General features: G+C 40.0%; 2 protein-coding genes and 1 long non-coding RNA gene across 3 annotated transcripts in view; 1 reads left to right on the forward strand and 2 right to left on the reverse strand.

Annotated features, from left to right (window-relative positions):
* FAF1 (Fas associated factor 1) overlaps positions 1–9,490 on the reverse strand; it is a 493,406-nt gene extending 483,916 nt beyond the window's left edge. The window contains exon 1 of the mRNA XM_067726079.1: positions 9,019–9,490. Within this exon, the coding sequence (XP_067582180.1) occupies positions 9,019–9,063 (45 nt within the window). The 5' untranslated portion in view covers positions 9,064–9,490. The remainder of the gene's footprint in view (positions 1–9,018) is intronic.
* A 4,591-nt stretch (positions 9,491–14,081) lies between these two features.
* LOC137218717 (uncharacterized) lies at positions 14,082–15,916 on the reverse strand. The gene is made up of 2 exons (XR_010940832.1): positions 15,335–15,916; positions 14,082–14,969 (listed from the first exon to the last, which is right to left on the reverse strand). It is a non-coding gene; the product is annotated as an uncharacterized lncRNA (long non-coding RNA).
* A 111-nt stretch (positions 15,917–16,027) lies between these two features.
* Positions 16,028–22,039, forward strand: CDKN2C (cyclin dependent kinase inhibitor 2C). The gene is made up of 3 exons (XM_067726081.1): positions 16,028–17,263; positions 17,720–17,859; positions 21,292–22,039. The coding sequence occupies exons 2-3, from the start codon at positions 17,731–17,733 to the stop codon at positions 21,667–21,669; spliced, it is 507 nt and encodes a 168-aa protein (XP_067582182.1). The 5' UTR covers positions 16,028–17,263; positions 17,720–17,730; the 3' UTR covers positions 21,670–22,039.

The following is a 22,039-nucleotide window of genomic DNA, read 5'->3' on the forward strand; positions in this document are numbered from 1 at the left end:
CCTGCACACACAGTGGACTGTGTTACAGAAGAGGAACCTAGAGCCTAGAGAACCCAAATCTTTTAAAATAGATACTATGCATGCCTGCTCTTTGCTCCAGAGAGAGACATTACCTCTGTCTTCCAAGGCTGCTCACTATACAAATATCCTTGAAAACATAGTCAGGAGCAAAAAGTCAGTGCCTGTGCTCACAAGACATTACAGAAGCCACGGAGAACTGTATCTCTGGATCCTAAGACAGGGTCACTGCAGAATTTAGATGTTAAGAACCTAGCACAGGGACTTCCCTGGCGGTCCAGTGGTTAAGTCTCCCGCGCTTCCACTGTAGGGGGCACAGGTTCGATCCCTAGTCGGGGAACTAAGATCCTGAATGCCTTGTGGCCAAAAAAAAAAAGAAAATTTCTTGAACTGAATAAAATTGAGAATACAACATATCAACTTAAAAAAAAAAAAAAGAACCTAGCACAATATCTGGCACATACAAATCAATCAAAAGCTATATGCTAATATTATTATTCCTTCCTCATTAAACCTAAAATAAAAATGCTCAATTGTGTTTCCATCTCACTTTAACTAGATGCCAAAGAATATCACTAAAATTGGCTTAAAAAAAAAAAAGTTCAACCACTACTTTTCCCTTGGGAGAAAGAGAATGGGGAGCCAGGAGGACACAAGAGACAAAACTTTCCTCTCACTAACACTTTTCAACTTCAGTCATTAAACCAGGTGAACTGCAGAGGGAAAAAAAACAGGTGACTGGAACCTAACTCTAATGCCATTAAGGTACACATAACCTACAAACTTTTCCACTTTTCCTTACCACAACTTGACATCTCATTCTTTCTATCTCAATTATTCCTCTATAACCACAAATAAGTATAAAGACAGGTACAATTATTCTGTTAATTTTGCTTCTTGCAATTATCTCAAACTTACCTAGAAGTCAATGACTAATGATTTAACATGGTAAGCAATTTTTATTTGAAATTAGAATTTCTGCCTTAAAAAACAGTTTGAGAGTGAAAACATAATCAGGAAGAATGGCTAACATGTAGCAATTCAGTAACAGCATTCAAACTTTACAAATGTGGCCTCAGGCCGTATATTTTGTCACATTAACTTACTGAGCACTCTATAAAAGCTAAAACAGAGTGTGGGTGTTTTGTACTTCTCTATAAATGGGTCACCTTGAAGTTATAACCCTCAATTTAATAAACTAGTCTAATTTTTATTCTCACAGTGACAGAGTTTCTTATTCAAAACCATATGTCAGAAAATGGTAGATGCTTAAAAATACATAATTTACAATTCTACTCCATTTACTTGTACCATAACAGCCAATATTCATAATATTTCTTCAAAAAATATTCACGGAGCACCTCTTAATAGATACTATAGGAACAGTGGTTAAGACCCAAGCAGCTGTTCACTCAGAGCTGACAGTAGGGAAAAGAAACATGTTAAGTGATTACTGACAATCTGATATAAGACTCAAAAGAGAAATTTTTGAGAATTTCAGAAACTTTTCAGAATTTTTTGAGAAATTCTCTTATTTCTGATATAAAAGAAATATGTACAAGATATATAAGAAGAAATGATTAACACTAACTGGGCACAGAGTACTGATGTTTTATAAACAAAAGGTAGGCAATAATTTTGAACAATAAATAGAAGTTTTCCAAAGGGACCCGGAAAACTACGGGTTCAAACATGTGGAGCCATGAAACAGCATGTTTTATTATGAGCATCAAGTATATACTGAAACACTCAAATTTTCCTAAGTCAAAAAATGGAAGAGTACTTAAGATCACAAAATCAAACAATCACAGGAATGGATGTAACCTCAAAAATCATCTAGATCAGTTTTTCTCAAGTGTAGTCCTTGGATCCAGCAACATCAGCATAACCTGGAAACCTGGCAGAAATGCAAATTTGCAGGCCCCACCCAAGATCCACTGAATCAAAAATTCTGGGCTCCAGTAATCTGTGATTTAACAAGCCCTCCCACTTATTCTTATGCAAGCTAAAGTTTGAGAACCACTGATTTAGATCAAGGGTTTTCAGAATTACTGAAATTCTTGGGCAGATAATTCTTCATTGTCACAAGATGTCTACTGCATTATACAATGTTTAACAGAACCCCTGGCCTCTACCCACTAAATGCTATTAGCACCCCGCAGTTGTGATAGCCAAAAATTTCTCTAGAAATTGTCTAATGTTCTCTGGGGAACAGAAATCATTCCAAGTTGAAAACCACTTATCTAGACCAGGGATCAGTAAACTTTCCTATATGGGGCAGGGTAAATATACTGGGCTTTGCAGGTCATGCAATCAACTATTCAACTCTGCTAATGAGGGCAAAAGTGGCCAGAGACAGTATGTAAATGAACATGAAAGACTGCCTTCCAGTAAGACTTGCTGACAAAAAATCTGGTGATTTGGCCCTCAGGATGTAGTTTGCTGACCCCTAAGCTAGATAAATTACTTAAATTATAACTGAATGTCCTCAACCCCACTGCTGCCAACTGATTATCCAGACTCTATTTGAACACCTAATCTAGTCTAATCTTCTGTGTTCAAGTAGATATGGGTCTAAGCAGATCTACATTTTATAGACTGAATAACTGACACCCAGAAAGGATAAATGACTTGCTCAGAAAACCACAGCCAAAACAAAGCACAAAAACAAGTGCTCTAGTCTGCCTAAGTGCAATGTTCTAACTGCCTCCTATAGAGAAGTAACCATGTGTACCTGTGAGGCATTCAAATGTTCTAACACTTTGCAGTTACTAAAACCTAGAAAGAAAAGTATTGATTTCAAAAGAAAGTATTGATTTCAGGTGGGTGGGGGACGTAGATAACTTTATCTTAAAAGCTCAAATAGTAAATATTTTAAGCTTGTGGGCCATGAAGTCTCTGTCTCAACTACTCACCTCTGTCACTGCAGCAAGAGAGCAGTCATAGACAATAGGTAAATGAGTGTGCCAATAAATCTTTATGTATAAAAACAGGCAACCAGCTAACAGGCTACAATTTCCTGACCCCTGAACTACAGAGTCCATAAAACCTGTCTGGCAAACAACAGGCATCAACCGAACCATGCTCAACAAATCTGAAGTCTCTCCATTCCATGGCTTCTGATCACCTGTGAGCTTAGAAGCATGGCACTGAACTGGAATGGCAGTTTAGGAACGATCAGTCCCTCCCTTCCTCCCTTCCTCCTTCCCACCTTCCCTCCCTCCTTCCCTTCCTGCTGGCATGTCTGCTATATGCCAGGCACTGTTAATTTATTTTTTATGTAAGTTTTAACAATTTGGACAAATTTCTAAGTGGTGGGTCTCATTTTCCTCTAAACGTCCAAGCTATTTGACAAATTAAGCTAGAAAATGAACACTCTTATGTACACCTGGATAAAATCTTTGTTTCAAACCAGTTCATGACCGTGGACAAGTCACTTCCTTTTTCAGGGTCTCAACATCCACGAAAGGAAAAATGAGAAGCTAGAAATAGATGATCTCTGAAGTCCCCTGCAGAGAACAAGTGCATACTTTAAAACTGTCAACAATGGGGCTTCCCCGGTGGCACAGTGGTTCAGAGTCCGCCTGCCGATGCAGGGGACACGGGTTCGTGCCCCGGTCCGGGAGGATCCCGCGTGCCGCGGAGCAGCTGGGCCCGTGGGCCATGGCCGCTGGGCCTGCACGTCCGGAGCCTGTGCTCCGCAACGGGAGAGGCCACAGCAGTGAGAGGCCCGCGAACCGCAAAAAAAAAAAAAAACTGTCAACAATGAAAATAACAGCTAAAATTTATTAAAACACTTTCTATGTCAGATACCTGTTCTAATCACTTTACATTAACCCTTTTTTCATATGGGAAAACTGAAGCAAAGTGGTGTGAAGTAACTGGTCAAAAATCACAAGATGAGTGAATGGCAGAGCTGTGATTTAAATCTAAGTAATCTGACATCAAAGGCCATGCTCTTAACCACTAACTACTAAACTTTAATCTACATGCCAAAACCTTATTTTCCCAATGACCAACAATCCAGACACAAAACAATATGCTTTGTCCCTCTAAAAATGAAGGGGACAGTGAAGAAAGGAAAGAAAGAATACTAACAAGACTACTTTCTGCCATAGTTCTATCTCCTACCCAAGGTAACATCCCAGGAAATAAAGATGATGTTCCATGAATACTTAGTTTGGTCCCTCATCCACAACATCACCAAGGATACCTATCTGTCTGGATCGATACCATTTCTACTCGCAGTCTGGTATCCTCTTTTGTAGAAAATATCTCTTTGCGTCAAACTAAAAAAGAAAGAAGAGTGATTCACAGCTTCATTTAGAAGGAAAAAATGTAATGTAATGAAAGGGCAGAAATTACCTACAAGTAACTTACCAGTAGTGTCATGGAAGAGTCCATGCTTCAAAGAGGAGTTGATAGGCAAATGAAAACTCACTACATCCCATAGTGATAGTCCAATACATGTAAATGTACAAAGCAATTTAGGCAGCAAAGGTATTACTAGCTGGAAAGACCAGGAGTAGAAAACAAAGCCACAATTGTGTCATCCAGGATATACCACTGAAAGTAACATCAAAATCAGTGCCAAACTAGAGAAGAAATAAAGGTACTCTTAATATGTGACCAATGGAACTAGATTCAGAACGAATACTTTTTTAGAAAGGCAGATAAGTTTTGTTTATGATAAAGTCTGATAGAAAATATTACCACTAGTGAAAGTTATTTTTTCTTCACTTGAGTAGAGCTATGATCTATGTATCTATATTATCAGTAACAAAGAAACATAAATAGAAAAACATGAGACCCACATGTGACACTAATCTAAATGGGTACACCACTCATTTTGTTCCCAAAGGAAAATTATAAGTAAAAAAAAGTATCTTAGAGGAAAAAGAATTTACCATGGCATTAACTGAAAGGTTAAAGGGGTGGGGGAAGGAGAAGACTCATTTTTTTGTTCATCTAGACCCAAAGTAAGAGGTAACTAATTACTGAAATTATTAAATAGCAACCGCAATTTTGTTTGGATAAATGTTTTCACATCTGTAAGCAAATCGAATACAGTCTCAAAAGTTTGTTTGATCAAATGATTTTTGCTCTATACCTCAACCTTAATGAATTATACAATTACAAAAAGAAAAAGATTTGGAACTTGCACCTGAATGCATCTGTTATAAAAAAAACTTTAAGGAAGAAGAAAAAAAAAAACCTCTCTTGATTCATCAGTGTCTGCCTGTTTTTTAAACCCAGGAAATTCCTTTACACCCCCTCCTGGTTCTGGTCAGCCAAAACTGTAGGTGTACTAGTCTAGTCATTCCTTTACCAGTAATATACTATGCTAACACTATTTACATTTATAGCTGATTTCTGTTGGACTATTCCAAGTTCTAAACTCATTTGTTCAGAGTGGAATTTACAAATTAATTAAACACTACACTGTCATTCTCTCCATTCAAACTTTTGGTGGTGCAGCCACTATGTAAAACAGTATGGCGGTTCCTAAAAAAATTAAAAATAGAAATACCATATGATTCAACAATTCTACTTCTGGGTATATACCCCAAAGAATAAAAACAGGGACTTAAAGAGATATTTGTACATCCATGTACAGCATTAATGATTCATGATAGCCAAAACATAGGGAAAAAGTGTCCATTGTCAGATGAACAGATCAACAAAATATGGTAAATACATAAAATGAAATATTATTCAGCCTTAAAAAGGAAGGAAATTCTGACACATGCTACAAAATTGGGGCCATTATTCTAACTGAAATAAGCCAGTCACAAAAGAACACATACTGTATGATTCCACTTATTAGAGGTACCTAGAGCATTCACATTCACAGAGAAAGAATGGTGGTTGCCAGGGGCTGGGGAGAAGGAAGAATGGGAAGTTACTGTTTAATGGGTAGAGAGTTACAGTTTTGCAAGATAAAAAGAGTTCTGAAGATGGCTGGTGGTGATGACTGCACAACAATGTGAATGTACTTAATGTCACTGAACTGGACACGTACTGATAAAAATGGTTAAGATGGCACATTTTATGTTATTGTGTATTTCACCACAATTTAAATTTTTTTCCTACTGGCAGCTGTTCTTACTTGGGGGAAAAAATCTTTTAGAGGACAATTTGGAATATATTTGCTTTGTAATTAGTTCACTCACCTACAAAGTCTCAAATCTATCCCATTAAGTCTGAGCTGAACTCTTCCATCCACTACTTATCTCATTACAAGAAACCAGGCAATTTATTTTTTAAATTATAGCTCAAGACTTGGAATGTAGATGCTTGGATGATACTGGCTTCTTCTATAACTGGGCAAATCAATTTCCCCAGCCAAAAGTGAGCATAGTAAAATTATGTTGTTTACTTCATATGATTGTGAAAATTAATAATAGTTTTGAGAGCTCAGTGCTGCTGTTGTAGAAAGGGACATGATTTTTAAATGTGACTAGATTTTAAACATAAATAAGTTTAAGATTTTGATTATTGCTGGAAAATACAATGTCTAAATATGGGAAAGTTTTTGAGAAGGATTTTGTATTCTCTATTTCCACTCAATAAACAAAGGACTTCTGTTGAAATCAGTGGCGGAGTGGCTAACAATCATATGAGGTAAATAGAACATAATTTTACTATTTTCACTTTTGGGTAGGGAAATTGATTTGACCAGTTATAGAAGAAGCCAGTATCATCCAAGCATCTACATTCCAAGTCTTGAGCTATAATTTAAAAAATAAATTGCCTGGTTTCTGATAACTGGATAAATGCTAATTTTTTTAAAGTCAATTCTAAAAAACTTTTACATAATATTTTTTAAAAGAAAAATCCTTTTTTTAAATTTTTATTTCATATTGGAGTATAGTTGAGTTACAATGTTGTGCTAGTTTCAGGTGTACAGCAAAGTGAAGAATAATCCATTTTAAAACCAAGTCCACAAGAATAAACTCATCTGGAATCATCATTTGTAAGAGGAATACAAGGTTCCTAAAATACACAAAAGGCTAACATGCTTGTGCATAGTTTTCTAAATAACTTTTATTCTACCAGTAATGTTCTCCTGCCTATTTGACAATATGCAATTAACTCTCACCATTTGGAAAACAATTGTTCGCTGCAGATGCCATAAGCTTTTTCCAATTTGTAAACAATTGTTCACAGCATTGCTATTGGTTTGAAGAAAAAAACTTATTAGAATGTTTTCATGCAATCAAAATAAAATCCCAAATGCTTGTCAGAAAATCTTACTTTGCCTCTGAATGCAGGAATCCTAAATTTCCAGACTGGCCGATAAAGCTAAGCATAATAATGGTCACAAATAGGAACTTCCCCAGCAGTCCAGTGGTTAAGACTCCGCGCTTCCACTGCAGGGGGCACGGGTTGGATCCCAGGTCGGGGATCTAAGATCCCATATGACACGCAGCATGGCCAAAAAATAATAATAATAATAATTGTCACAAATAATAAGAGAGCAAACAGCTACAAGTTACTAGAGGAAGTCCAAAGTTTGGTAAATCAAAACAAAGTTACAGTTACCTTAAAGCTTCTAATGAGGTAAACTATACTTTTTGTTGCTTAAAGCCATTCCTACTAGAGCAGAACAATTTTACAAAAGGATAAAATCATTCCTAGACATATAGAGTCCTTTATCACACAACTACATTCCACATTAGATAAAAGACTAACTTGAAGAATGAAAAAAAAGGTGAAAGAATTAGGCAGAAAATCTCAGGCCAATCCTAATCCTACAAAGCACCAAAATCTTGTGGTAAACTTTTATTTTCAGAACTTCTTTCTGTTTGAGTTTGAAAGTTACAGTATAATCAAATGCAGATATATGCATATTCCTAATGTAGCAGATATGACTTGAATAATTAAATGAGCAAACTCTGGAAATGGCCATCAGAATATTTAGTTGTAAAAATAAGTAACTTTAAAAATTAGAGAAAGAAAAAAGCCCAACAAAATATCAGTAAGGAAAAATATTGCCTACTATGCTAGCGTTAGACCATGTGCAATGACGGCAGTGTTAAAGGAGGGAAACGTCTGCCTATACAGAACTATAGCTTCTAAGTTAATGCCAAAATAAATGGTTAAAAATATCTCACTACAATATTTTCTTCCAACATCAAAAGGCAAAAGTGGTGTTTACAGGGTATTAGTTCTAACTCCAACTCTTTCATGAAGCATACAGCTCTACTTTCAAAGGTCCTCCCTAAAATACTTATATGCCAGTGTCACTACAGTTGAGTCAGTAAGAAATAATCTTTGCTCATCCTTAAAATTTCTCCTGGAGAAAGGACACCAACCAAGTAGTTCAAATCTGTAGAGGAAGGGAATCCACAAATATGAATTGGTAATTTATTAAGCTTGTGAACTCACTGCAAAGATACATTGATATATACAGTCTATTTGCCTCCTCCTCTTCCTACACCCCAAAGACTCCAATAAGGCATCAGTCTCAAACGTTTATTTCTCCCTCAAAACCAGCACAATGTCCCGCTACCCTCACCATCATTCTTTTTTACTCTCCCCTTAATACACCACACCCACACTCCATACAGCACACCCTCCTCACAAACCCAAAACTCCTCACCTAAAGCACCTCATACTTAAAAGCCCCACACTTATCCTCGAATTCTACACACTACCTATAATACAGGAAACAATACAATCCACGCACAAAACAACCCGACAGAACACCCACTCACTCGACAAATACCATTCAAGCCGTACATAAGCCATTCTACACACCCCCAACATAACATAGTCCCCCACAGTTCACAACACACACACACACACACACACACACACAGACACACACACACCACACTCACACCACACTCACACACACCTCATGTCAGGTACCGTATAAAAACTCAAACCACACAGCACTGCAGTGCTCAAACAAACGCTGGGAAGAGGCCACCCTTTGGGCACCAGGAACCCACGAGGTTGGAGGTGAAAGGGTAACTGGGCCCGATACTTCACCTGAAAATCTGCCAGGATCATCTCTCGGTCCATGTTGGACGCCATGGCGGCTGCCGAGTTCCGCGCCTCCGGGAGCGAAGCGCGCACCCGGGCGGGAGACTGCGCCTCCTGCGGCCGTCTCCGCCGCCGCCGCCGTCGCCGCCGGGCGCCGAGGGGCTGGCGGGCGAGCCGGCGGGCGGGCCGGCGGGCCGGCGGGCGGGGCAGCGCGGGAGGCTAAGCGCTCATGCACTCGGTAACCTTCAGGCGCCTGGGCCGCTTGCCTGCGCCCCGCGGAGCCCGAGCCGCCTCAACAGGGAGGTTGGTAGGGATGTGGGTTCGGTCTTACTGTCGCCGGCCAGGATGAGGGCTGGTTGCGACAGCGCGCAGCCGGCTCCCTTCAACGGCGACAAGACCGGCGGGGGCGGGGAAAGCGAGCGAAAAAGCAGGCGGGCGAACGCCACGGCCGCCTCCGCCTCCTCCGCTTCCTCCCTGGCCGCCGCCTCCGCCCCTGGTTGGCCAGCGCCGAAGCTGTCGCACATTTTGCCTGTCATCGAGGTCGCAAAGCACCGCTTTGCGGCTACCACGTGACTGCCCTCCTGTCAGGCGCTGGGCGCGCGACTACCGGGCGGAGATCTGCGCGCCGCCGGCGGGGACGCCAACCTGCAACTGCGGCAGCTTGGAGTCCCGCAACAGGTTATTCCGGTTTGAATTAAGCAAAGGCCTCGGGGTACCGCCTCCCCGTGGCTAGGGCGGGGATTAGATTCTGCTCCTTACGTGGTTATATAGTAACACACATACACGTCAAGCCTCACAAACCAACTCAGCACACCGTCACATCCCGTCTAATAAACAACATTTCATAAATGTACATTTTCTCTGTTTCACCAAAATACAACTTCACATAGCCTTTTATGCTCACTTGTCAAAGCCCATTTGCACACTGTCACACTCGATCCCAAGCCCTGACGCTTGCATCCTCAGACATTCAGTAACAAGGAATGGCAAGCAACCAGATTCCCACGGTAGTCATGGGGCAGACATGGAAGCTGAGAAAGGTGAGAATATCGATCTCGAGAAAAAGATGATCAGGCTTTGAGCCAAGAATAGTCGAAGACTATGTACAGTGAAGTGTGATAGTTTGTCATTCCCGCTGGAGGAAGAGTGACAGTAGAATATGTTCAACTTTGACTTGGGAAAATATCATCTTCTGGACTGAAATAGAGCATGAACTTGCGGTGGAAAGTATGTAAAATCCTGAAAGTGTGAAGTAAGTTTGCTGATTTTGTGCTGTACAGTTAAAACAGAAACTAGTGAAATCACCATATAGAATCTTTGTATTCCCTGAACAAAAAGAGCACAATGGTGTTCTAAAGATCTAGGTTTATTCTGCTTTTTTTTCTCTAGACGAAAATATTCTGGCCTACAACTCTCATGTAATAGTCTGTATTTAGACCAGAATGAGGTAGATAAGGAACAGAACCATACATAGTCACATGAATTGAAGGGTTTCTTGGTTAATTGCCACCCCCAAGGAAGTAATTCCAAAATATAGCACGAATATGAATTAAGAGGTAAAACAGAGTACCAGCAATTTAAGTGTGGCAATTCACTTGCCCCATTCATATATGTCATTCTCAGCACAAGGCAGGTGAATGATTGTCTCTAGTTACATGGCCAGGATTAATGCAGCCCTGCAAAGTTGAGATTTTTCTCTGTGATGACATGTGTGTATATCTCGGAGCCCATTCAAATCCAGTACTGCTCCCCTTCTCCCTCCCTCCTCTCCATCTGGAAATTAAAAGAATATGGTAATACAGAAAGAGGGGGAGAATACACTAGACATTCAGGCATATGGTTTCTAGTACTGCTTTCCCAACTAATTAGCTGGGGGAACTTGGATGGGTCACTTAGACTCTTGACTTCAGCTTCTGACATGACTATTTCAGGTGATGAGAAAACAATTATGAAAATGCATGGAAGCATAAAATATTTTTACAAAACAAGCATAGATTTCATAGTCAGCATTACTAGGCTTGAGTTCTAGTTCTGCCACTTGACAAAAACAGACAAGAAACTTCTCTGACTCTAGATTTCTTTACTTCTAAAATGGGGCTTATAAAACTTATTTCACAGAGTGATTGTGATTATTGAGTGATACAATGCTTGTGAAAACTTTTCAAAACCTTAAACCATATTAGTTGCTATTACTTTGTATACCAGTTCCTAAATGCTTTTCTCAGGATCACCTCTTTCATAATATTTAAGCCAACAAGGATTCTTCTCCTTTCTAATCACTGCTGTACTATCTTTACAACACAGTTTAATACTCTGATAAATTCTGCAATTTTTTTCTCTAATTGTTTCATCTCTGCATGTTTTAATCTCTCCTCAAAGGTTGTAAGTTCTTTGAGATTATCAGCCATTTCATTTTATGTGTTTTTATATTCACAATAGTTCATAAATAGCAAACTCTTGGGTACATAACAACCAATGCCTTTGAATTTATTTTTATTGGATGTCTAGTAGGTACAGGTACTTCACACACCTTATCTCATTTAATTTTTACAACAACCATTTTACAGAATAAAAAACTGCTCTGATAGGCTAAGAATTTGCCCAAAGTCATGCTATACAGGGACAGACCTAGTATTCAAGGCTAGGTCAAAACTAGTGCTCTGTCCACTTACCCTGTTGCCTCCCTGCATTTTACCCTCCATAGTGTATAATTCCTGAAGAGACTGATTCTTCCCTATGATGTAACTATTCATGGTTGGATACCCAGAATCCAGAGTAACTTTCCACTACAGAGAAAGGAATGAAAGAAAAATAAATACTGAATTAAGAGAAAATTCGGGACTTCCCTGGCTGTCCAGTGATTAAGAATCTGCCTTCCAATGCAGGGGACACAGGTTTGATCCCTGGTTGGGGAGCTAAGATCCCACATGCCTTGTGGCCAAAACACCAAAACATAAAACAGAAGCAGTATTTTAAGAAATTCAATAACGACTTTAAAAGTGGTCCACATCAAAAACATCTTTTAAAAAAAAGAGAAAATTAATTTCCCCAGAATTCCTTCCTTAAAGGAAACAATTTCATTCCAGTGTCAAAAACTGAGAGAATAAAAATATAGAGAGTCTCTGTCCATAAGCATGAGCAAAGAAAAATAATTTTAATCTATCCATTCTCATAGTTGTTTTACTGCATTAACTCATGGAGCTCAGTCTAATTCAAATATAGATCTTTTTCTAGAATCTCCATGTTCTTTGATCTTACCGTTCTTCTTTTAAAAGGAATTTTATTTCATATTTTTTCAAATATATATAATAAAGTTTACTTTTAGTTATTTTGCTAATTTTTTATTTGAAATAATTTTAGATTTATATAATAGTTGCAAACATAGTACAGAATGCTCCTATTTACCTTTTTCCAGCTTCCTCTGTTACCATCTTGCATGACCATGGTACTGATATCAAAACTAAGAAATTAACACTGGCATTAATACTATTAATTATGTTCTAGAGACTATTTGGATTTTTATATTAATGTACTTTTTCTGTTCCAGGGTCCAAAGCAGCATACCACATTACATTTAGTGGTCATGTTTCCTTAGCCTCTTCCAATCTGTTACCATTGCTCGGTCTTGACTTTTGAAGACTAATGGTCAGGAACTTTATAGAATGTCTCTCAGTTTGGGTTTGTCTAATGTTTTCTCAGAATTATGCTGAGTTTATGGATTCAGGGGAAGGATCCCACAAAGGTGATGTGTCCTCATCACATCATATCAGGGACACATGATATCAACATGACTCATTATTGGGGGTGTTAACCTTGATCCCTTAAGTTAATCAAGCTTTTTAACAATGCTACTCAATTACAATCTAATTCCTGAGAAGATTAATGCTACTACAGTTAGATCCACACTTAAGTAACCCAAAATATATTTCATATAATGATTTAATGTTTGTTAGGACACTAGTGCCTGATCCTGGACTCTTTTTTTTTTTTTTTAGCTTATGGTTACAATTTATTACAGGAAAAGGGGAAAGGATACAGGCCAAAACCAGCCAATGGAAGAAGCACATAGGGAAAAGTCTGGGAGAGTTCCAAACCCAAAGCTTCCAGTGAACTGGACTCTTATGTAATGGAAAAGGCCTAACACCTGGGGATGGATTCTGAGTTCAAATTCCTATATCCACTACTTATTGGCCTTAGTCACATTCTCTATAAGCCTCAATTCCTTCACCTGAAAAATGGGGATAGTTATCATATTTACGTCCCAGAGTTGTAAAGATTAAATAATGTGTGCATGATGTTATAACCAGGAAAAACTATATAAGTATTAATTGTTGCTATTATGTTTAAACTTTTGAGTTGCTTACTGGGCATTTTTTTTCTTACTTTACAAAAAGACTTTTCATAAGTGGTGTGAGAACCCATATGAAAAAGCCTGCTGAATTTCAGAAATAAAATGCCAAAGCCACAATAATGAAATGATAAAAAGGCCCCTTGAGGGTACCAGTCTGTTTTCTACCTCTCTTGGATCTATAAATATAACAAAAGGAAGACTTTGGGACTATGTAAAGAAATTGTAAATACCATATACACATATCCGTAAGTTAATCATTCTGAAACTATGCATACTTAAGTCAATGAGGGAAAAAGCACAAAATAATTTGACTGTAGTATTTCTATAAAGCCTTTAAAATGAGTATAAACTGCTGAAAAAATTTCCATGACTGTTAGTATTTTATATCCAACTAAAAGGCTCTATTTCAGTGTTTGAGAGAGATATCATTACTGTGTTAAAAGACAAACTACTACTTTCAAAATAACAGATGCTTAACTGTCAATCTTTTTTGTACACCATGTTAGAATGTAAGCTTATTGAGGGCAAAGATACTCACCTTTGACTTCAGTGAACTAGCCCTCAATATGAGATTTTCATTGCAGGTCTTTTGTAGTGCTTACTTACGCTTTCTGCACTAAGATTGTAATCTCTTTGCAGTCAGTTCTGGGTTATACAATAAGCAAACGAAGTATATGCTTCAGGACACCAGCTAAGCCAGAGTAAAAAACAAACAAACTTTCTTAAAGAATTTAATATTTCAGCAAAAGCATTGAAGTAGTCAACATGGGAAAAATCAGAACTTTGTTGGACTCCTTTACACTTATTTTTTGGTTTTGTATTATTTTTATTTACATATGAGGTGAGTTGCTGGGACATCAAAATCTTTTCAATGCTTAAGAGCTCCAAAACTATTAATCCAGCTCTGTATGCATCTTAAATTACCATAAGTTTTATTTATCGTTATTCAGCAAAAAGAATTTTATTTCATGAAAATGATAACACATGTATACCTATACTTTACATGAGTACAATATTCTTCCTTATTACAATGTCTTCTCTTAGCAAGAAACCATAATAAATGCTAGAAAGCAACTCTCATAAGTTGGACTAATGCCAGTTCTCTCTTAACAGCCAACAGTGCTACTATATCATCACACCCTCCAGCTGTACTGAAAGATTACATACTAATTTCCCAGAATAATCAAAAGTAAATTATATTATTTATGGTATTTACTGGTATATATGGAATCCTAAATGTTCTATTTGAAATGTCTAAATATATGTAAGAAACGAGAGGAGTTAATTTCTTCTGTTGTAGTTCATGTTTGATTCACATTTCAAGTTTAGTTACCTAAGAAAAGAGCTCTGGTTATTTTCCTCTCAACAATTCAGTTAAAGGAAACACTGCAGGATTCTTTGCAGTTTCAACTCTCTCTCTACCTACCAGGCAATCTGATGCTAGATGATTATCCCAATGTTGTTGGTGTGTTTCGTTGCTAATACTCCCAGTGTACTTCAAGGAGCTGGGTATAGATGTTGCTTGAGGACATGCTTGCTAGAAGTCGGTAATAATTAGACCACCTGTCCTTTTTTGCTTGGTTTCATTTTGACCACTGGGTGCATCCTGCAACCGTGTTGGATATTTTTAAGTGCAAAAAATATAGAAAACAGTAATTAATTAATCTTACATAGCTAAAAGAGGAAGCTAAAAGTACAGAGAACTGGTGTCTCAGATGATTGAAATAAACGATTAGGAAGATACTACTCCTTTACATTTAGACACCCCCTCCCCCCCAAAACAAGTCCCATCTAAGTAGTCAGAGAGAACTTTGACAAGAAAGAAATGGCCTTGTTAGAAAATCCTTCCCAAGACTTTTTTTTTTTTTGCTTTAAAGTTAATTGCTTTTCTCCCTTTCCCCAAAGAAATGGAATATTTCAGTTTCAAGTCCCTGTAACATTAAGGCTTCAGAGTCCGTCGTGATTTCTTACCTATACCATGCCTTTAGTTTTCGTAAAAATCAGTCTATAAAAGACTTTTGCTTTTCCTGAGCACTGGTTTTGCTGTCAGTCAGGTCTCTCCCTCCACCCCCGCGGCCACCTCTGCCCACCGCGGCCCTGGGCGTTGAGCTAGCAGGTGCGAGGCCGAAGCTCTGCACTGAGAAAAGGAGGCCGAGTTTACACAGCGCGCGCCCCAGAGGAAGAGGCGGCAGCCGTAGGCCTGGCCGCCCGAACTTCGAGAGCCTAGCGGGGGAGCGCGGAGGCGGGCCGGGCTGCCCGGCCAGGGCCGGGGAAAGACTCGCTTCGCGCCAGCCTCCTCTCCGCCTTCCAGCAGTCTGCGCCGCCGAGCCTCCAAGGCCCTGCGGCTCTCCGCAGCCTTAATTAACAAGCCTCTTTCCTCCACCTCCGCCCCCGCCGGCCTCGGGGCAGCCCTGGGTTTCACATCGCAGACTCCATTCCGCCCGCCAGCCGGAGGGGGCCGAACCCGGCTCCGCGCGTCCGAAAAAGCCGCTCCGGCTGGGGCTTGGCCGCTGGGCTGGCGGGTGGGAGCCAGCGCAGGAGACTGAGGGAGGAAAGCGGAGAGCGAGGAGGCGGGAGAAAGGGCGCGGGGCGGGGGGCGGGGCGAGCCCGGCAGAGTGCTTGAGTGCCACCAGGGCGGAGGGCGGGGCGTGGGCGGTGCCCAACCTTCCCGCTCCCGCGGCGCTGCAACTCAGCCGAGCCTCCTTAAAACTCTGCCGTTAAAATGGGGGCGGGTTTTTCAACTCAAAAAGCGCTCAATTTTTTTCTTTTCAAAAAAAGCTGATGAGGTCGGAAAAAAGGGAGAAGAAACCGGCACCGTCTCTGCAGCGGCAACAGAAGCAGCAATTGTTTGAGCGAAAAAAGAAGCGAGGGAGGGAGGGAAGGAAAAGACCAGAAAGGGGCACGACGCACAAGTGTCTGTAGGGGTGAAGGGAGCAGGGACCGGCGATTTGGGGGGGACCAGCTACAAAAGAAACTGTCACTGGGAGCGCTGCGGCTCGGGAGGAAGCGGTGCTACCCAGCTCGGCTCCAGGGCACAGCTGGCTGGCGGCCGCTGCCCTATCGGCTGCACAGGCTGGGGGCACAGGCCAGGGGACCGCGAGAGGTTGGCGAAGTGGCACCCGGCGCCGAAGCCGCTGGGCTCTCGCCAAGAGCGGCGGGACTGGCTGCGCCCTGGAATTGTGGCGACTCCCGATACTCAGAGCTTGGCCTGTGACTTCCCAGGACCCTCCCGATCTCCGGAGGCCCTCAGAAAACCGGGAAAGGAAGGAAAAGAGGCGGCGGCAGCTCAATGAGCTTCTACATTAGGAAGTCTGAACTGGCTCGGTCGTAGGCGGGAAGTTACCGGTGGGCTGCCCTGTGCAGCCGCGATGCTGCAGCGCGCTGCTTCAGCAGCCCGGGCCCCATAGACACTTCCCGCATCGCTCTCCCCCTTCCTCACGCTGCTGGGAGTCCCAGGACCCGGTGGGGCCGGCATGACCGGCTTGCCGGGGGCCCGCCGCGCGCCCGGCAGTCTCCGGAGACGCGCGCCGAGCCTGGCTCCCACGGCCTCTGAGGCTCGGTGGGGCTGCGGTAGCCCGGCTGGCGGGCTCCGGAGCCCTCCCGCGCGGCGTTAGCCCGCAGCTCGGCCTGAACGCGAATTAAGGCTCCTCCGGAGAATCCAAGGCCACCGAGGAGTCGTTACGACCTGTAACTTGAGGGCCACGGAACTGCTACTCTCATTTGCTTTTGGCGATCATCTTTAACCCCCGGAGCACCTCAGCATCCAGCCACCGCGGCGCTCTCCCTGCCGCGGAGGACTCAGGACTACCCCTTCGGCGAGACGGATGGAGACCGAGCCCCTTCGAGGACCTGCCCCTGCGGTACTGGCTCGCGCGGCTCAAGTCACCACCGTGAACAAGGGTGGGTTGATGCCTTTTCTTCCCCCCCAAATGTCTCTTTTTTCGCGGTATTTTCTGCCCTGATCTAGTGCCTTAAATCTCCGCACACATTCCTCACGGAGATCTGTAGTGTAGGTACGTGCCAGCTCTGCCTATATTTTACGTCCAGAGTAATTTACCAGAAATATATGTGTGCCTGTATATCTCTCAGTTTAATCACCAGAATTCTTCATAGGGGTTAAGCTAAAAAGCGAGGAGCGGAGCCCCTCTCCAATGGCTCAGTTTTGCTGAATAATCACGTGTGAATCGAGGGGCGGGCTTTTGGCAGGCAGATCTTACTAGTATTTACTACCAAGCTCTACTCCAGATTAACCATCCCAGTCCTTCTGTCAGTCTCCGATGCCATCATGCAGCCTGGTTAGGAGCGAAGGAAAAGGGAAAAAGAAAAACAACTAATTCATCTTTTCCCGATCGTCAGGACCCTAAAGAATGGCCGAGCCTTGGGGGAACGAGTTGGCGTCCGCAGCTGCCAGGGGGGACCTAGAGCAACTTACTAGTTTGTTGCAAAATAATGTAAACGTCAATGCACAAAATGGATTTGGAAGGACTGCGCTGCAGGTTGGTATCCAGAGAGGTGGGGAAAACAGGTCAACAATGTTGCCTACGTGACCCGGGTTTCTAGAATAATAGCTTTTAAGCTTTCAGGGGTACAAAATTTAACTGTTTTAAAAACTAGTTGGTTGCCATATTTTATATCTTTAAGTGGATCCAACTCCCCAAAATGACGTACTTTGAACAAACTCGTCAAATCCAATAACATCCTCGATATCAAGTGGGTTCCAGGTTTGGTATTAATTTTTGGAATGTTTTTGTGACGGTGGGGATTCTGTAGCAGTCGTAGCAGCGCTGAGTTTTTTGGGTTTTCTTTTTTTTAGACAGCTCTGTAAACACGTTATTATGATTATTATTTGAAGTAAATACACTGCTATTAGTGGTTTCCGTACTTTGCTCCAATAATTGACTTTAACGTTAATTTTCTTGACTACTGGCAAGGGTGTTTTTTCTTCAAATGCTTCAGGTTTTGACCAACGACCTTTCCTCGTTTGGAATGGGTGGCCTGGGCACGGGCACAGGATGTACATTTCACAGTTAATGTAATACCATCCACCCATTCAGGATCGAGGAGGAATAAAAAGTTGAATTTTCTAATCAGAGCTCAGTTTATAGTGTTTTTGTCTCTGCGGTCATACCCTGGTATGTTCTAATTTTTAGTAATTAGATTTACAAGCAACAAATGAAACACATCCAGCTGCAAAGTATTGTACCTGATACTTTTTTTTCCTCCTCTGGACGTTATCATGTAACTTAGTTGAAAGGCTCAGAAACAGAAAAATGGCAAAGTAGTCTCAAACAGTTGCTTTATCTGAGTTCTGATGATATTCTTATAAGCTATGCGTATTCGAAATGCAACACTTAAAGCTGTTTTTGAAAATCCACTGGGGAGAGGGTTTTTAGAGTGCTTTGTTTTAATTGCAAGAATTAGAAATTTAAGTGGCAGGAGATGTACTATTGACAGATGAAGTCCATACAGCCTGTATATTTTAAATCAGAATACACTGACCTTGCAAAAATTTCAGTATTAAGGAAGCTTATAGATACTAAATTATCTTGTTATTTCAGGTAGATTAAGTGGGGAAAGGATTTTTTTTCTTTTTCCACCTAGTAGTTTTTAACAGGTTTTGTGATGATAGCAATGCCACAAATTTAATATATTGAAAAGTTTCCTATTGAACATTCAAAATGTTATATAAATATCACAAAGAATGAGCCACTTAACCCTGTAAGAATAGGATCTTGCAGGACTTTTGACGAGCAGGAAGACTGGGAGATTAATACCGCAAAAAAAAAAGTTTTGACAAACATTTTTAAAACAACTCTGCAGTCTCGTTTATATTAAACATACTTATCAAGATATTAACACCCATTTATTGTGGCTTAGTCCTAGTACATATAATGAAACACACACAAACAGGAGTCTCAAGGCTTATTTTCAGTATGTATAATCCTGACTCTGAAGTTGTGTCATAACTCAAGAAAGAACTTTCTTTCAAAACAATTTCCAGCATTACTATTATTTTTGGTGAAATATGGCAAATTTTCTCCTACAATTATGTTTATTAACCCAGTTACAAAAGATTTTTCCCCCTTCCTAGTGTAAGCCTCTCAATCAGGATGATATCAAAGGCCTTAATCGTACATTTGCTTTACAAAGATCCAAGGTGTCTGTCTCTTATTTTTCCCAGTTCAGGTCCTTAGATGTGACTAAATATTTAGAGGCAGTTGTGGTAAAAATTAGATTGTGTTAATTTTTCATAACCAAAAAGTATTTCATTGAAGTTCTTGAAAAATAAATTATGTATCATTTTTAACCACTGCCTCAAAGGAAGGGCTAAAAGTCAACAAGGTTTTATCAACAGGGAAGCTTAACATCTTGGCCATCTATAGAGTTTGCATTTATAAAATATTATTCATTCTAAATATATTTCATCATGCTACTTAATTTGTGATTTTTTAAAACAAACATTCTAAAGAGATAGATCAGCTTTGTATGTATTTTACAGTGTATATTTAATTTCACAAACATTTGAGTGCCTACTGTGTAATGTATTATAAATTTAGGTTATTATGAATATACCTAAATATAAATTAAAACAATTAAAATGCTGAAATATTCTTGCATGTTAATGAGACTATATTTTTCACGGTTAAATTATATGTATTGTACAACTGATTGCTGCTCCACAAAATATTTTATAACTATGAGAGCCTACTAGTGATTTCTTATTAGCGTGAAATATATTTAAACACCAGTAGATAAGTCTTTGTCATGTGAATTATTTGTATGTTGATAGCAAATTTTAATAGCAAATTCTGGCTTTTAAAATACTGGCAGTTTACAAATAGCTATTCCTAAATGCCTGATAATAACTGCGAAAGGAAATAAGATGGATCACCAGTTGATTAATAAATGGGCTGAAACCACAAGACAAAGCTGTCTGTGTCCCAAAATACACATTTAATATCTTATTTTCTCTTCTTTTGCTCACTTGAAAATTAGGAGACTAGTTAGAATTTTAGGAAACAGTAAGTAATATAGTAGGATGACTGTTTCATTCTTTTCAAGAACAGTTTCCATACAGTCATTTCCTATCTAATACAAGACATATCATGAACTTAGTTTTAGATAAATACATTGACAATGTAGAACACTGTTGCTTTTTTTTCACTTTAATAATCAGTAACATTTTTAAATTTCAAGTGAAGGATTCTAAGCACTAAACACACCTAATATCCCATATGAAATAATTGCAAAGAAAAAAAACTATTTAAAAAATACTTGGAAACTTGGGGCTGTATCTATTTGGAGAGAACTTGTGAAAATTAATAATTTAAGAAAATACCAAGTTTGGATTTTTAGGAGATCATTTTCACACTTATAAAATCAGACTAGATGGAGTCTGATGTGTGGAAACACTTCTTTGAGGATTTAAAGAAACTCACTCTCCTTATTTCTTTTCAGCTGTTTAGAAAATAAAATTTACCCACATTTTATTTTACAGAATTAACACCCCAGGCACATCTTATGAGAATGAACAAGCAAACAGAAGGAGACTTACTTAAATCTCAAGTTCCACTTCTTTTATTTTAATAAATTCATGAAATTACACAACTCTTTATGGGAGATAGAGAACCAAGTTGTCAGTGAATTTTATATAAGTCGGACTCATTCTATTTTATTAATCAATTTATCCTACTTTTGGGCCCGTTTAAGATATTCCATCATAGAAGCTCAATTTTTAGAAGTTTTCTTCTACTTTTACCTAATAGTACTCATTTCCTGCAACTGAGTCCTTCAAACCCGATCATACGGGTCTTCCCCAAGCACTCCTTCATCAAAAATAGTTACATACATAAAAAGAGATGGGTATTTTAAAATATTCTTGTAGTAGGAGCACTTGAAGGATTCTACCGTTTTTTCTTCTTTTCTAGGTTATGAAACTTGGAAATCCCGAGATTGCCAGGAGACTACTACTTAGAGGTGCTAATCCCGATTTGAAAGACCGAACTGGTTTCGCTGTCATTCACGATGCAGCCAGAGCAGGTTTCCTGGACACTTTACAGACTTTGCTGGAGTTTCAAGCTGATGTTAACATCGAGGATAATGAAGGGAACCTGCCCTTGCACTTGGCTGCCAAAGAAGGCCACCTCCCCGTGGTGGAGTTCCTTGTGAAGCACACGGCCTGCAAAGTGGGGCATCGGAACCATCAGGGGGACACCGCCTGCGACTTGGCCAGGCTCTACCGGAGAAACGAGGTCGTTAGCCTGATGGAGGGAAACCGGGCGGAGGGAGCTGCGAATCTGCAATGAATGTGGGGAGGGCTCTCCCACACTGCCTTCTATTTTGTCAGTTAATTGATTGGCTGTCCTATTTTAATATCATTTGTTAAAATTCAGTTTTGTCATATTTTAAGCAGCTAGTTAAATCTTCTGAAACTGCTAAGTGGAAATCTTACTACAGGTTTATGAATATATTTAAGCAACATCTTTTTCACCTGCAAAACCCTGAGTTCTAACATGTAATTGCAAATAGCTTTGGCTTTCATCTGAATATTTTATCTTTCCCTGACTTTTCTCCTTGCTTCTCCCTTTGCCAGTCTCAATACCCGACTTGAAGACTTTGTTTTAAAAATGGTTTGTCCTGATGCTTCTTTTGCCTGATTAAAACACTTTTTCAAAA

This window comes from Pseudorca crassidens, chromosome 2 (assembly GCF_039906515.1).
Source record: "Pseudorca crassidens isolate mPseCra1 chromosome 2, mPseCra1.hap1, whole genome shotgun sequence".
NCBI classification, from domain to species: Eukaryota; Metazoa; Chordata; class Mammalia; order Artiodactyla; family Delphinidae; genus Pseudorca; species Pseudorca crassidens.